Source organism: Propithecus coquereli, unplaced genomic scaffold (assembly GCF_000956105.1).
Source record: "Propithecus coquereli isolate 6110/MARCELLA unplaced genomic scaffold, Pcoq_1.0 Scaffold239, whole genome shotgun sequence".
Classification (NCBI taxonomy): Eukaryota; Metazoa; Chordata; class Mammalia; order Primates; family Indriidae; genus Propithecus; species Propithecus coquereli.
The window spans coordinates 2,817,036-2,833,451 of NW_012147941.1; the positions used below are offsets into that span (position 1 = coordinate 2,817,036).

Sequence of the window (16,416 nt, forward strand, 5' to 3'; positions counted from 1 at the left end):
CATAGACACTTGGTTTAAAAAGCAGAAATTTATTTTCTCACAGTTTTGAAGGTGGGAAGTCCAAGAAGGTACTGACCAATTCAGTTCCCCAGTGAGGACTCTCTGCCTGGTTTGTGGAAGGCTGCCTTCTTGCTGTGTTCTCACATTAGTAGAGAGAGAGCGTGAGCTCCTGTCTCTTCCTCTTCTTACAAGGACACTAGTCCATTGTGGGTCCCACCCTCATGACCTCATCTAAACCTCATTACCTCCCAAAGGCCCTACCTCTAAATACCATTACATTGAGGGTTAGGGCTTTAACATATGATTTTGGGGACATAAAACATTCATTCTATAGCAGTTCCAAAGCCAATAGCTTCCCTCTCTGTCCCTGACACTTTTTCCCCTCCCTCCCCTGTAGGGAATCATTATTTTTAGTGTTTGGTTTATTTATCCATTGTTTCTTTTTGAAGATATAAGCAAATATATACTCATAATAAATTTACATATACCTATAGAAACCAAATCTATTTTGTTTCCCTCCTTCCCCATTTCCTTACACAAAAGGGAGCATTCTACAGCCTGGTGAATATACTAAAAAAAAAACAAACCCACCAAATTGCATATTCTAAAAGAGTGAATTTTATGGTATGTGAGTTACATTTCAATCTTTGTTTTGTTTTGTTTTGTTTTGAGATAGAGTCTCACTCTGTCACCCAGGCTGGAGTGCAGTGGCCTCATTGTAGCTCACTGCAACCTCAAACTCTTGGGCTCAAGTGATCTTCCTGCCTCAGCCTCCTAAGTAGCTGGGACTACAGGTGCAGGCCACCATGCCTGGCTAATTTTTCTATTTTTTTTTGGTAAAGAAGGGGTCTCGCTCTTATTCAGGCTGGTCTCAACTCCTGGCCTCAAGTGATCTTCCTGCCTCGGCATCCCAAAGTGCTGGGATTACAGGTGTGAGCCACTGCGCCTGGCCTATATTTCAATCTTTTAAGGACGTGTACTGTAAACACTGTTATATGTCTCATTTTTTTCATTTAACTATTTGGAGATCACTTTATATCCCTTTAAAAAAATTGTTTTTTCATTTTTCCTTATCATGGGTACATTATAGGTGTATATCTTTATAGGGTGCATGCGATGTTTTGATAAAGGCATACAATCTATAATGATTAAGTCAGGCTAATTGGGGTATCCAACACCTCAACCATTTATCCTCTCTTTGTGTTAGGAACATTCTAATTCCACTCCTTTAGTTATTTTAAAATATATGATAACTTACTGTTGACCATTGTCACTCTGTTCTATAAAACACTAGATCTTATTCATTCTGCCTAACTGTATTTTTGCACCCATTAACCATTTCCACTTTACCCCCCACCCCGCCCTGTGTCCCCTGCTACCCGTCCCAGCCTTTGGTAACCATCATTCTACTCTCTATCTACTCTCTGTGGTTCAATTGTTTTAATTTTTAGCTCCCACATATGAATGAGAACATGTGAAATTTGTCTTTCCATGCTTGGCTTTTTTCACTTAACATAATGGCCTCCACTTCCATCCACATTGTTGCCAATGACAGGATTTCATTCCTATTTATGGCTGAATAATATTGCATTGTGTATATGCACCACATCTTCTTTATCTGTTCATCTGTTGATAGACACTTAGGTTGATTCCCAATCCTGGCTATTGTGAATAGTGCTGCAGTAAACATGGGAGTGCAGGTATCTCTTCGATGTACTGATTTTCTTTCTTTTAGATACATACCTGGCAGTGGGATTGCTAGATCATATGGTAGTTCTATTTTTAGTTTTTTGAGGAACCTCCATACTGTTGTCCATAGTGGCTGTACTAATTTACATTCCCACCAACAGTGTACAAGGGTTCCCCTTTCTCCACATCCTTGCCAGCATTTGTTATTATCTATCTTTTGAATAAAGCCATTTTAGGGGGTGAGAATTTATATCCCTTTAAGAGCACTTTCTCATTCCTCTTAACTGCTATGTTATACTCCATTTCTTCTTAACTTATTCAGCCAATCCCCTGTTAGTGGGCATTTGGGCTGCTTCCACTCTTAGCTATTGCAAACAGTGCTGTAATGAAAAGCCTCGTGTGTGTGTTATTTCATATTTTTGAAGGGTGTCCTTGGGTTAGATTCCTAGATATGGGATTGCAGAGTAATTGCCGTGGAGTTTTGTTTAATATTGCCAAATTCCCCTCCAGAGGGGCAGTAGGATTTCATTCAGTGCTTTCTTAAGTCTGACCTAAGTCCATGCTGCTGCAGTACCTGTTCATCTTTGACTTCCCCTGGGCTAGGAGAGCACGATCAAGTCTGTGTCTACTCTTGTGCATCTCGGGGGACCTGGGCAGGCTGAGCACAGGGTAGGTTCAGATACCCCCTCACCTTCTCCATTCTTCCCCTTCCCCAGCTGGATCCTGTTTGATGAGAAGAACTTTGAGGGTGACCAGCACATTCTCTCTGAGGGCGAGTTCCCCACTCTCACGGCCATGGGCTGCCTGGCCTCCACAGTCCTGGGCTCTCTCCGGAAGGTACCCCTGGTGAGTCTTCCTGTCCAGTTACAGGCAACCCTGGAGGCAGAGGTTGCTGCAGGAGGTTCTGGGCACAGACCCTCTTCTCGCTGCCTAGTGAGCTTGTGCGGGGGTTGAATTCCATCTTTTTCAGAACTGCCCAGGTCTCCTTGACTCTGGGCTTCAAAGCCAGTTCAATTTACCACTATCCATTGAGCACCCACTAAAATGGGACCTGAGGACACTGCACAAAATTGGACACACCTTGCCTTCAAGGAGTGCATGGTCACATGGCCATAAAGATTACACACAGAGTGGGGTATCCAGATACAAAAGTAGTGCAGGGATGTTAATTAGCACTCAGGTGTTAATCTCTCCCATCCCTGGAGCAGGGGCCAGCGCTGCCCAGGTGTTGGTCCCTGCAGGGAGGAGTAACAGGACCAACTAGGAAGTTGGCTCTGCTGCAGACGGGACAAGGCAGTGGGGTTGCTGCTATAGCGACCCAGAATAGATGGTGGTACCCTGGACCTGGGAAGAGATGGATGGAAGTGACAGGGACCAAAATAAAGATCTAGCATCTGTAGGACTTGGTGACTGACTGTGTGGGCAGCACCCTGTCAGAACAGCTGACGCTTACTGAGCACATAGCATGCGCCATGTGGCATTTAAAAGGCTTCCCATGGACTAAGACCTTTAATCCTTACCACAATCCTAAGAGGTGTGTTACCATTATTATCTCCTTTTCCAATTGTAGAAACTGAGGCACAGAGTGGTCTAGCGACTTGCTCCAGCTCACACAACTGGTGACAGGCAGAGCCAGGTCTGTCCCCAGGCAGCAGGCTCCAGAGTCCAAGCCCCTTACAACAGTATGTTGGGCTCTGAAGACAGACCTGGTTCTGAAGCCCAGCTTTAGGGCCTTGAAAAAGCAGTTTACCCTCTCCAGCCTCAGTTTCCCCTCCATTCAATGGGGGTAATAATAGGATCTACCTTATAGGGTTGTTGAAGTGTTATAATGAGATCAGATAAAAAGCGCTTAGCACCGAATCTGGCATGTACTAAGACCCGAAGAAATGAGAAATGCCGTCATCACCAATATTGTTTCTATGTTGATGATGACAAGGAGGGGATATAGAATAGCCTCAGGTTTCCAGCCTGGCTGTTGGTTCTTGAAAGTGCCGTTTACTGGAAAGGAGGTTTGAGGGGGAACCCTGGGCCCAGTCTGGCACATGCATTTGAGGATCCGGGACACTCAGCTGGCAGCGTCCAGGAGTCAGTGGCCCTGTGGGACAGAGCTCAGGAGGGAAGAAGGCCTGAAGTATACAGCTGGGAGTCGGGTGTCTGGGGCTGGGGGGCTGTCGGGACTCAGGCTCTCATGGCCTCACCGTCCTCCGTGCCCTGGGCCCCCAGTACTTTTCAGAGCCCTCCATCTTCCTGTATGGACTCGAGTGCTTCGAGGGGAAGGAGATTGAGCTCAGCGGGGAGGTGCGGAGCCTGCAAGCAGAGGGCTTCAACAACCACGTGCTGTCCGTGCGGATCAAGGGGGGCGTGTGAGTGCGCTGTGGGGAGGCTGGGATGCAGGGGCAGCCAGGATGCAGGGACGGCTGGGATGCAGGGACAGCTGGCAGGGAAGAGTAGAGGGAGGAGATCCCAGAGCCTCTGGCCTCTCCCTAGTCCCACTTCTGCCCGCTCCCCTCAGAGCCGGGAAGGAGGGAGTTGCGGACTGAGAAGGGCCCCTGGCCGGTGGGCCTCTCAGGACCTACTTTGTCCTGCAAACCCCCAACCTACTTCCCAGCCTCCTCCTCCTGCTTCAGGACCCTAATCCCACGCAGTGGGGTCCCAGCATGAGAGAAGAGGGGGTGGAGAATGTTCTGACATCCCTGCCTCCTCCTCTTCCTGTCTGTCTCTGTGTGTGTGTGTCTGTGTCCCTGTGTCTCTGGCACCTGCTGGGCCCAGCTGGGTGCTGTGTGAGCATAGCGACTTCCGGGGCCGCCAGTGGCTGGTAGGCAGCTGTGAGATCACCAACTGGCTGACCTACAGCGGCACGCAGCGGGTGGGCTCCCTCTACCCCATCAAGCAGGTGAGTGGTGCGTCTGGGTGGGCCTGTCTGGGCGTGTGTCTATCTGTGCGTTTCCCAAACACAGCATTTGTGTACTTTTGTCACAGTTTTTGCCACATCATCATTCCTCTTAAACCATTATCTACTTAATATTTTTCTCTAAATCAACTCACTTTTTTACCTTATCCTTGTCCTAAGGAATAATATCCATAAAGTCATGAGTTTAATGTATATGTATGATTTTTTTCTTAATAGACATTATAATAAATACATTACCATTAAATTTGCAAAAATAAGTTTATCCACATAGGACTAAAAATGATCTCACATGCCACCAACTGGTAGTAACCACACGTCACTTGGGGCAACACCATGTCTACACGTGTGTTTCTGTCTATCTGTGGCTGCACGGTGGGACGTGGGTCTCATTTATGCACACATGCAGTTACGCAACAGCACAGCCATGGGCTCTGTGTGCGTGTGTCGGCAGGTATGTGCCCATCGGAGGGTACTGCGGTGCCCATGATATTATTTGTGTCCATGCGTCTGTGTGCTCTGGCGATGACCTGTGTGTGTGTGCGTGTGTGTCTGTAGGAGCGTATTTATGGCTGTGCATGCTTGCACCTGTGACACTGCTAAGAGTGTGTGTGTCTCTGAGGATATTTGTGTAGTCGCTGTATTCCACTCTCGTAACACGAGTGCTGGAAGAAATCTTGGAGGTTATCGCCGCTCCTCACATTTTACAGATGGGGAAGTAAAGGCCCAGAGACGTGGACAAGGATTTGCTCTGCAATCTTGGGCAGGCACTATACTTCCTCGGACCTCCATTTCCTCATCTTTAAAATGGTGACAATATGTGTCATGGGTTTGTTTTGAAGATTAAAGATAAATAATGTATGTAAAATCCTTAGAACAGTGCTTGAGTGGGTAAGCACTCAACAAACATTAGCTGCGATTATTATTATTATTATTATTATTATTATTATTACTGTCGCCACCATCTAAGACCTCCAGCTGATTTGTGGCAGGGCCAGGTCCAATGTCTATAGCCCAGTGTCCGCCCCAGTGGGGCCCTCTTCAGCATGGGCCTGTGCACATCTGTAGTTCTACACACAGCTGTCCTTGCAGCAAACAGAGGTGCCTGGCACAGAGGTTAGGACTAATTGGTTAGGATGTGTGACTTTGTGTGGCTGCGTGTATCCAGCGTTTGTGTTTTCTGTGAACTTCTGTGCTACCACGTGGACCATGAGTGTATCTGTCAGTTCGTCCATATCTGTGGGTATCTATGAACATGCAACTGTGTGTGCGCGTATGACGCGCATGCCCTCCTTATGTGTATGTAGAAACGGTGACTTAGAAGCAGGGTCAAGGAAAGTTTGGAGGCAGGAAGGAGGACTTGGGACCTTGACACTGGAGAGTCCAGAGTTGAGGGTACTGGGGGCCCAGGTTGGGGCATCCCTGCCCGGGACCCCTGACTCAGCCTCTCCCCACCACCAGCGCCGGGTTTATTTCCGCCTCTGGAATGCAGCACTGGGGGGATTCCTGGCAGTGCCGGACCACGTGGAGGACATGAAGGCAGGCCGCGTGGTGGTCTCCGATCCCCGAGCTGGAGGCAGCTGCATCTGGTACTACGAGGATGGGCTGCTGAAGAACCAGGTACTGACGTAGGGGCTAGGACAGGGACACACAGGCCCTATGCATGTGCAGGCCCACCTTGGGGAGTGCCAGCCCAATCGGGGACAGGACGCACCCTCGGGCCACAGATGCAGAGAGATGTACACAGAAGCCAGGACCCTGGGGAGGCTGTGTACCCTGCATTCTCTGGGCAAGTCATACTCTTCTCTGGGCCTCAGTCTGTAAAACAAGAGCATTGAACCAGATGCTTCTAAGGCAGTGGTCCCCAACTGTTTTGGCACCAGGGACCAGTTTCATGGGAGACAATTTTTTCCATAGACCAGGGGTAAGGGGGTGGAGTGTCGTGGGGAGGAGGGAATGGTGTGGAGCTCAGGCAGTGATGCGTGGCCCACTTCCTAGCAGACCACAGGCCTGGACCAGGCTGTGGCCCAGGGGTTGGGAACCACAGTTCTAAGGAACCCCCTAGCTCTGATATCCCATGACAGAACTTGAATCCTGTTAATAATAATAGATCGACTCCACAGACATTTCCTGAGCTCCTACTATGTACCAGGCCCTGTTTTAGGTGACAGGGATACAGCAGTGAGAAATGACTCCTGCCCTCTTGAAGCTTGCATCCTAGTGGGGAGAGACAGAAACAACTTATTTAAAGTAAAATATCTTAGTGTCTTAGAGGATGAAAGTGCAAAAAAGGAAGGAGAAATCAAGAAAGGAGAATAGAGAGTATCAGGTAGCACTGACAAGGGGGGCCCTTCCTGAGAAGGTGACATTTGAGGGAGGCAGCTGTGCAGATGTCTGAGGGAAGAGCATTCCAGGCAGCGGGAACAGCAAGTGCAAAGCCCCTGAGGGGGGAACATGCCTGGCATTTTCTAGGAGAAGCAAGCCTACCTGAGTGGCTGGAGTGAAGTGAGTGAGGGAGGTAGCAGGAGATGAGGGCAGAAAGGTTATGGGGAGTGGAGGTCTTTGTAGGCCATTGAGAAGTTTTGTCCTTTCCTTGGCATGAGAGAGAAGACTATGTGTGAGGTGCCCTTCACACGAATTTCTCCTATAATCCTTAGTCTAGAGCACTACAGGGCAGGTCCTATTATACTCCCCATTTTATGGTGAGAAAACCAGAGCACAGAGAGGTTAAGTATTTTGCTGAAAGTCACACAGCCAGTAAATGTGTGCAGGTTTGTCTGATGCTAAAGCCTGTGTTTTGGAAGTCAATGATGGAAGGCTTCCTGGAGGAGTTAATATTTTTCCAGCCCTGTTATGGTTTCTCACATTGAACCCTCACAAAAACCAGCCTTTGGAAACTCCCATCCCCAAGTAAACCGAAGCTCAGAAGGGTTAAGAGACTTGCCCAGGGTTTCGATCCATAGAGCCAGGATTCAAAGCCACATGTGTCAAGGGTGTCTTGGGTACGGTGGAGGCCCTGTGCGGGGAGCAGTGCCTGATGACCTCCTGGGGCCTCAGGTGGCCCCCACCATGAGCCTGCAGGTGATCGGACCCCCCAGCCCAGGTTCCAAGGTGGTGCTGTGGGCTGAGAGCCGCCTGCCGCGCCAGACGTGGAGCATCAATGAATCAGGCCACATCTGCAGCCAGATGTTCGAAGGCCAGATCCTGGATGTGAAGGGTAATGTGGGGTGTGCATGGGAGAGGGCCTCTGAGGGGGCTGAAAGCAGTGGGGTCCCCAGTTCTGACTGTCTCCCCATCTCTTACTCCTCCACCTCCAGGTGGCCGGGGCTATGACCGGGACCATGTGGTGCTATGGGAGCTGGCCAAGGAGAGGGTGTCCCAAATCTGGACCATCCACGTGCTTTGAACGCCTCTCACCCCCAGCCCCGGCGGCGTTTGCTGGGATGAATGTTTTTATAGAGTTTTTGTTGTAACATAAGCTATTTTCTAATATGCTTCCAGGTGTCCTCATCTTTGTGCACCTTGATATTTGTGGGCAGGGTGGAGATTTGTGCACCTGCCGCCTTCTCCACACACTCAGGCTGGCAGCTTTCCTCGGCTCCAGCTTTGGGGGCAGATGTACTGCCTCCCTCTGCCACCAGAAGGAGCGCTGGGACTAGACTGCCTGCAGAGCGTGTCTTGGGCAGTCACCCAGACGTTGTGTTCCTTGAGCTTGCCCTGGGTGGGGTCTGCACTGGGCTGTTCCGCCCTCCCGGAACTCGCAGTCCAGGATTCGACAGGTAGGGTGATGATCGCGACAGGGTAAGAACAGAAGTGGAGGGACGCACAGAGCCCGAACCTAAACCAGCTGCCTGGAAGAGGGGCGCTCAGCTGAGAAGTAGAAGTAGAAAGCAGTTAGCCAGGTTAGAGGTGGCAAGGGGAAATGTTCTAGGATGCAGACAAATCCAGGGGTGAAAATATAGAAGTTGAGTGTGCCAGGCAAGAGAGCTGAGTGGGGGCCACACCCCAAAGGGCTGTGCCCTCAGGGCTCCACTCTACTTCCCCCCAACTCTGGTCTCAAGGTCTAAAGGTTTGGCCTCAGTCAAAGAAGCCAGGACAGGGGGGCTGGGTCCCTAACCCAGCTCAGAGAGGACAGGACACAGAAGAGGAGGAGCTCCCTCTGTCCCCCGAGGTCCTCAAGGAAGAGGCTGAAATGGGAGGGGCCCTTGGGGGCTGCTCTGGGCCTCCCTTCACTCCCTGCAGCTCCCAACTGCACACCCCAAGCCCAGGAGAGTAGGAATGGTTAGAGCAGCCGTCTGTCCTTACCGCTTTCCCAGCCAGTGGGTAGGGGGTGGGGCGTAGAGAGCTGCCCTGTCATCCTTCTACAGCCCCCAGTTGCTTGTGGGGTGGATTTTCTGGGGACCCAGAGAATGGGGGGGTGTATTCCTGGGACTGAGGATCTCCCTGGATCTGTCACTCTGGGGACACCCAGTACTGGGGTAGGGGCTGTCTGGGCCTGGGATGTCCAAGGTCTGGGGGCAGGGTGGTGGGATCTCTGGGACCATCATTCCCAAACACCTAGTGCCAACTAAAGGAAATGCACCTGAAGGAGTTGGTGAGGACGCCAGGCTCTGGGCTGCAGCCCTCAGCATTGGGCTGTGGGCTCCCTGGCGCCACTTCCCTGCTGGCGGGGGCCTGGGAAGCTCCTTGGTGCTGTTGCACATCTGGCTCTCGGGGCTCAGCAATATCCAGTAACCACACACAGGAGCCCACTCCAAGTATGAAGATAACTTTATTGACCCCCGGTTGGGGGCTGCCTGCCCTGCCTCATCAGTACTGCCCCAGTTTGGCCATGGCCCCCACAGCCCTGCCTGTCGATTGCTACAGCCTGGTGATCTCTGGCATCGGCCCCTCCCAAGTATCAGGAGGGATTCTCTTGCTAGTGACTGTGGCAGCTGTTTCGGGGGGCTGGGGCACGTCACCTCAGCTGAGGTGGAAGAGGTGTATCAGGGTGTTGGTCAAGAAGAAAAGGAAGCTGCCTCCGCCCACATCACGGAACGCCAGGACCTCGTTACCACTGCTGGTCTCGTTTCCCAAGACTCCGGTTTGTATCTGCAAGAGGAGAAGCAGGGGACACTCAGGGGGCACGTTTGAATCTCCTGCTCATTATTTAAAGACACAGTCCTCTCCTGCAACTGCATAAAACAGTCCTCAGCTCTGTCCCACATAACCACGACTTACACCACAAGGTCCTGTCGGGATGTTTGGCTGATTCCTGCCTTGACAAGGGGAGGGACAAAAGTGCTCCCTGGCCCATCCCCCACAGAACCTTTCCTGTCCTCTCTCCCAGGCCACCAGCCCCTCCAGCCAGCGGACAGGGAGACAGGGAAGCCTGAGCCCTTGACCTTACTAGCCCAGCAAGGGGCTTGGCCTCCGAGCTCGGTTTCCTCACCTTCCGAATCGGGAGAAGATCATTGCAGCTGTGAGGGTCACATGACCTGGGGCTGAGTGAGAAGCACTTGGCCAAGTGTGGGTGGGTGTGTGGGAGGGGGGCAGGGAAATGGCCAGATGGTGATCAAGCTGTCCTTAATGCTTGATCAAGCTACAACTAAAGCTGCCCTGGATGGAGATTAAGCTGTTTTTGATGGCAATCAAGCTGTTCTTGATGCTCGAGCAAGCTGTTCTTGATCAGGAATTTGATGGCCCCTGTCTCCCACACTGACTCATGTCCCTGGGCACATGGGGGAGGGTGCTACCGAAGCTGCCTCCTGCAATAGCAGTTGGTTTTGAGACTCCAGCTGTTTCCGCAGTGGGAGAGTTCTGGATTTCCAAGTATCCGGACTTCTCTCTGGCGGGGGACTAGTGGGGGCGATGGGAGTCCCCCACCACCTCCAGAACCAGAGCAGGCTCCACTTGGACATCTCCTGGCCCTCCAGGACCATCTCCACAGGCTCCCTGTGGGTCCGTGCCATTCTCACTCAGGGCTGTCTTCCCAGGGTTCCTAATTCCCTATTATCCCACAGCACCCCTTGGGTGCCTCAGCGTGCCTAGCACCCTGTAAGTGCTCCCAGCTGTGGATTCAGGCTTCTATCAGGCACAGCCCTCAAGCAATCCAGCCCCAGCCAGAAGGGCTAGAAGGCTGAGCAGCTGGGTCCCTTGCATCCCTGGTTCCCCCGGTGGGGCCTTTCTGCCTCTACTCCCCAGGGAGAAGGCTGGGTCTCTGGGAGCCTGTGTTTCCTCCTGCTGTGCCACGCAGGTTTGGGGAGTGCCAGGGGCTCTGAGAGACTGCTCTTACCTGAATCATAAGCAGGAGGCTGATGGTGAGGAAGAGGAAGAGGAAGCCCTTCATCTCGGGAAGATCTTGGTGGCTCTCTTGGTAGCAGCTTTGGCGATGAGCGCGATGAGCAATGAATGAGGGCGCGGGGCTGTGTGCAGTCCTCTGTCGGCTGCTTTTGAACCTGGGGTCAGGGGAGGCGGGGTAGGGGAGAGAGAGGAAGGAGGGCCTACAGGGTGGGGGAGGGTGCTGCTTCCTTTCTACAGGTCTCAGGGTTAATGACAGCAGGCCCCAGGTTCTAAGGCGATGAGTTCTGGAGAGGGAACAGGCCAAAACAGGGCTTGGGCTTGGTGCCTCCTGGGCGGAGTCTCATCACTTAACAACTCGAGACCCTGGGCCAGAAACTATAGCTCTCTGGGCCTTTCACAAAAGAGCTGCTGGAGGATTAAATGTAATAATAACCCATTTAAAAAGAATGCATAGTAAATATTCTATAAATGGGTTTGTTGTTAAAGAAGATTGCGGCAGTGGACAGGAGCTGAAGGAGAAAGGTTGGCATAGATTTAGGATTCAAGATAAGGTTGTAGATCGATTGCAGGTTCTGAATGAAGGTTTGGAGAGTATTTATTTATTTAGAGACAGAGTCTCACTCTGTTGCCTGGGCTAGAGTGCAGTGGCATCATCATAACTCACAGCAACCTCAAACTCCTGGGCTCCAGCGATCCTCCTGCCTCAGCCTCCTGAGTAGCTGGGACTGCAGGTGCGGTTTTGGGCCTTGTGTTACAAGCCCAGGAAAGACCTGAGTGGACCCTTAGGGGCCTCTAGCCCCTGGCCGAGGCCAGCTCAAAAGGAAAGAACTGAGGTCAAGACTGATAAGAGGAAGGAAGTGGAAAGGGAGGAGGCAAGTGGTAGGGAGGGAAGAGGAAGGAGCCCCCAACCACCGATCACTCCCACCCGCTCTACTCCTTGACTTGGAGGTCTCTCCTGATTGGTGACTCAAAACTTCTAAGCTGTCTTTGGTGTACCTGTGGGGGTGGGTGATTCTGGGAGTTCATGAGAACCAGGGAGGTGGCAGGTGCCAGAGGGCACTGGCCCAGGAAACAGGAAACATGTTGAAGTCCAAGATTCCTCTGCTGAAAATTGGTTCTATCACACTGGGCAATCTTCTCCCCTCTTGCAAAGAGGCAGGTGGGCAGGCTAAGCCCTGGGGCAGCGTGTTGTAGTTTCTCTGTGCTGGAGATGAGTGTGAGGATACCAAATGCCAGACTCATTTGTAAACATTTTCTTGCAAACCCCAGAAGCTTCATTTTCAATTCCTGACACCCTGCTGTGTTGTGAAACTGAGCTGGGGGGTGTGTGTGTGGCGGGGGGAGGGGGCAGTCCTGAGGGTGCTGGAAGGGCTCTTAAGGGTCATCAGGACTTGGGCCATGAAAGGACATCTGGAGTCTGTCAGTACCTGAGGAAGGCAGTAGGGGCTTCAAGCCTTCTCCCCTGCCCTCTGAGCAGTTACATTCTATCTGGATAACATCTGAATAGGCAGGATCCTGGCCACAAAACTTAAAGAGCCCTGGGAAACCCCCATTTTCTAGATGGGAAAACTGAGGGCCCAAAGAAGGGCAGGTGAGTGGCAGAGCTGGGGGTAGAACCTAGATCTCCCGACTTGCATGTCTCACTATCCACCTTCGCCAAACCTGACATCTTAACCTTAACTAGCAAGATGGGAAATCTCAGTCCACACCCCCTGCAGCTCTCCAGGGATCAAGACCAAACTCCTTAGTGTGACAACCAAGGCCCCTGCCTTCCTCCCCAGCCTCCCGTCTTGGGTTCTCTAACCTCCCCCGACCCCCATCTACACCACCTCTTAGCCCTCAGCCACACCCACCTTGCGTCTGCCAGCTGCCCCTGACTCTTTGACAGCCCATGTGTTTGCTCTTCAGGGAAAGCCCTTCTCCAGGTATCTACCTGGCAAACTCCTGCTTATTCCTCTTAGCTCAGAAGGGGAAACTTTCCACTTCCCCTGGGAAACTCCCTCCAAGAGGGGGAATTTTTGCTCAGTGTTCCAAGAGCCCCTTCTGTTGATCTCTGTTCTAAAGATCGTGTCTGCCAACAGGAGGGTCTGGTCCCTTGAGGGTTGGGAGTAGGTCTTGTCACCTCTTACTCAGCACAGCACAGAACATGCCAGAGAGAACAAGTGCATGTAACAGGATGTAAATGAGCGTAACCCACCTCCAAACCTCGCGGGCCTGCGTCCATACATTCAGTAAATATTTATTATGGGACAATAGCACAGTCAGTATTGAAGAGTTACCGGTGCAGAAGAGAATTAAGGGGCTGAAAGACGTGAGCCCTTCACTTAGGCTGCTTTTCTCCCTTGCAGAAGACACAGCTGAGAAACTGAGCAGTGCTTTCTACAAATGGGGCTGGGGGAGAAAACTATAGTTCCAAACCCTGTAAGAAAGGGAGGCCCTGACAGACTCTCCCACTGGGCTTTGGGTTGGGACCATGAAGGGTTACACCTTGAGGAATAAGAGTGTACAGGAAACAACAGCCCAGCCCTCACGGAAACTGAAGACAACACGACCACAAAAACAAGTGAAGCCAACAGATATAGAAAGTTACACAGAAGATCCAGGTAATGAATGGTCAATCAAACGTCCACAGAACTGTGCTTGAATTATTCAAAGACATAAAAGATGGAGAACTGGAAATTATAGAAAAGGACCAAATGGAAAGTCTAGAACTAAAAAAAAAAAAAATACTACAGTAGAAATTAAGAACTCAGTGGATAGGTTTATTGGGCACCGGGGAAGAATTGGTGAACTGAAAGATTCTAAGGAAATATGCATTATAGCGTAATACGTTTATTAAGTGCCTGCTGTGTGCCAGGTGCTGATCTTGGCACTGGGGATACAGCAGCGAACAAAAAGACAGTCCCTGCCCTCGTGCAGCTGACGTTTGAATAGGAGAAGACAAATCGATTGCAGTAAATGGCATGAGGAAGTCAAGAGGGTAATGTGAGAAGAGAGAAATGTGGGGGGGACACCTTCTAGGTCAGCGGTCAGGAAAGACCACTCAGGAAATGTTTGTGTTGAGACCTGCAGAACAACAGTGATCTGGGCATGCAAAGCACCTAGACCACTACCCCATTCCACTTTCACACCGGCTTTGACGACTGTCCCCAGGGCCTAGCACAGTCTCACTTAGGGCAGGTGCTCAATACTCATTCAATGATGGAATGGAATATAACGGGTGGCGGGAGGGGAAGAGAGTTGCAGCACATGTTGTAATGTGATCTGCCCTAAATCTTTCATCCTCACTGAGAGAGGGCTGGGATTCAACAGTACCATAGAGCAGCAGTCCCCGACCTCTTTGGCACCAGGGACTGATTTCATGGAAGACAATTTTTCCACAGATCAGGGGAGGGGAGGAGGATGGTTTCGGGATGATTCAAGCACATCACATTTATTACAATTGCAGCCACTGTCCAGCCCTAGCATCACCGCCTCAGCTCCACTGCAGATCATCAGGTATTAGATTCTCACAAGGGAGCCGTGCAACCTAGATCTCTCACACGCACAGGTTACAGCAGGATTGACGCTCCTATAACAATCTAATGCCGCTGCCGATCTGACAGGAGGCGGAGCTCAGGCAGTGATGCGAGCGATGGGGAGTGGCTGTAAATACAGATGAAACTTCGCTGACTTGCTCACTGTTCACCTCCTGCTGGGTGGCCTGGTTCCTAACAGGCTACAGACCAGTACTGGTACAGACTGGCGCTGGTCCAAGGCCTGGGGGTTGGGGACCACAGCCATAGGTGACTCCAAGGTAAACCTTCATCCATCCATTCATTCTTTTGCTCATTCACTCTTTTAATGAGTTTATTGACACCTACTGTGTTAGGCAAGATGAATGAGTAAGGGTCCCTTCCCTTGAGGAGTTCATAGTCAAGGGAGGAGACCTATACTGTAATAATCACAAAATTGAATAACAAAGCAGCAATGGCAGCAGGGCTTTTAGCTGGTGGAGTGTGATTCTGCTTGGGCAGAGTGGGAGTGAACAACAGATGATTCCATGGAAGAGGGTACATTTGAACTGGTTCTCAAAGGATCCAGTGGGATGTTCCCAAGCAGAAAAGGCAAGGGAGGATGTTCCCATTCGAAGGAGAAGCCGGAACTTAGGAAAAAACATGATGGTTTCTGGAACGTAAGAAGGGCAGGACTCAGAATGAAGGCTCCAAATGTCACGCTAAGCTGAAGATGATGAGGGGAAATCAGAGTGTTATTATAAAAGTACACATTTTCACTGGAGAAACTTTCTTTTAAAAAAATCAAACAAGTGTTGGGTCAGGTTAGAGGGCTCTGACCTCCCTCCCAAGAACTATTAATAGATGTTCTCAGCACATCTGGCTGCCACAGAGTCTTCAGGCCAGGGAGGTATGGGGTAACTTCTGACACCTGGGTAAATGCCACTGATACTCCTGTCCTCACTGAGACAGGAAGCACGATGCAGGCCACAGTAGGGCTCCTAAGGGCAGAGTTCCTGCTCCCCATGCTGGTGTACCTACATGAGCAAGGTGACAGCACAAGGTTGCTACTCTCCATGATCCCAGCTCCCACCCAAAAAAACACTTGGCCCCAGCATACCCTCAGACCTCAAATAACCTTCTGGGAGCAGCTCAGCAACAAGTGTCCTCACATCTCCAACCTCCGGTCACACTTTTCGCCCAAACCCCTCCCTTGGCAGTGGGTCCACAGCACCTGTGTGCTTGGCTTACCTTTGCCTGCCTGTTTTATTGGAGTGGGAGTTTCTAGAAAGAGCATGGACTCTTGAGGCCGGCATTTCTGGATTTGAATCCACTTCTACTGCTTCCTGTGTAGTTTTGAGGAAGTCACTGCACTTTTCTTGGCACTTTTCTTGCTTTTGTTTGTTGATGTTGTTGTTTTTGAGACAGAGTCTCGCTCTGTTGCTCTGGCTGGAGTGCAATGGCATCAGCCTAGCTCACAGCAAACTCAAACTCCTGGGCAAGCGATACTCCTGCCTCAGCCTCCCTATTAGCTGGGACAACAGGCACGCATCACCATGCCTGGCTAATTTTTTCTATTTTTAGTAGAGACGGGGATCTCACTCTTGCTTAGGCTGGTCTTGAACTCCTGACCTCAAGTGATCCTCCTGCCTCAGCCTCCCAAAGTACTAGGATTACAGGAATGAGCCACTGCGCCAGCCTATCACTTCACTTTTCTCATCTGTAAACCTCATAATGAATGTTGGCACCTGGTGCTTGGAAGGCACCCTGTAATTGGTAGCTCTTCTTTAGCTTCAAATTGGTGTATAAAGAATGCCCTAAGGAGTCTTCCCTCCCCTGAATGTGGTAGGTTAGAAAGTCAAATGGAAAATAAATTACTAAAAAATGTAGTCTGAGTTATGCAGAAAAAGGGCTTTGGTGGTTGAACTTGGGCATAAGGAAGTGGGTGTCAGATCAGAAGGCATCGACTCTTAGAGCATCGCAGCTGAAAGAGTTTAGAGATAATGATGAAGATGATTAATAGCAGGAAATGTTTTTGCAAAC

The 16,416-nt window shown here is 50.7% G+C and overlaps 2 protein-coding genes across 2 annotated transcripts in view; one reads left to right on the forward strand and one right to left on the reverse strand.

Moving 5' to 3' along the window:
* Positions 1-8,105, forward strand: part of LOC105811655 (absent in melanoma 1-like protein) — a 17,524-nt gene extending 9,419 nt beyond the window's left edge. Inside the window, exons 15-20 of the mRNA XM_012645909.1 lie at positions 2,406-2,535; positions 3,913-4,052; positions 4,459-4,582; positions 6,059-6,217; positions 7,655-7,814; positions 7,915-8,105. Of these exons, the coding sequence (XP_012501363.1) occupies positions 2,406-2,535; positions 3,913-4,052; positions 4,459-4,582; positions 6,059-6,217; positions 7,655-7,814; positions 7,915-8,003 (802 nt within the window). The 3' untranslated portion in view covers positions 8,004-8,105. The remainder of the gene's footprint in view (positions 1-2,405; positions 2,536-3,912; positions 4,053-4,458; positions 4,583-6,058; positions 6,218-7,654; positions 7,815-7,914) is intronic.
* Positions 8,106-9,355: 1,250 nt separating this feature from the next.
* CD52 (CD52 molecule) lies at positions 9,356-11,051 on the reverse strand. Its single transcript, XM_012645944.1, has 2 exons — positions 10,872-11,051; positions 9,356-9,688 (listed from the first exon to the last, which is right to left on the reverse strand). Exons 1-2 carry the CDS (start codon positions 10,923-10,925, stop codon positions 9,560-9,562), a joined length of 183 nt encoding a protein of 60 aa, XP_012501398.1. The 5' UTR covers positions 10,926-11,051; the 3' UTR covers positions 9,356-9,559.
* Between the last annotated feature and the right edge of the window lie 5,365 nt (positions 11,052-16,416).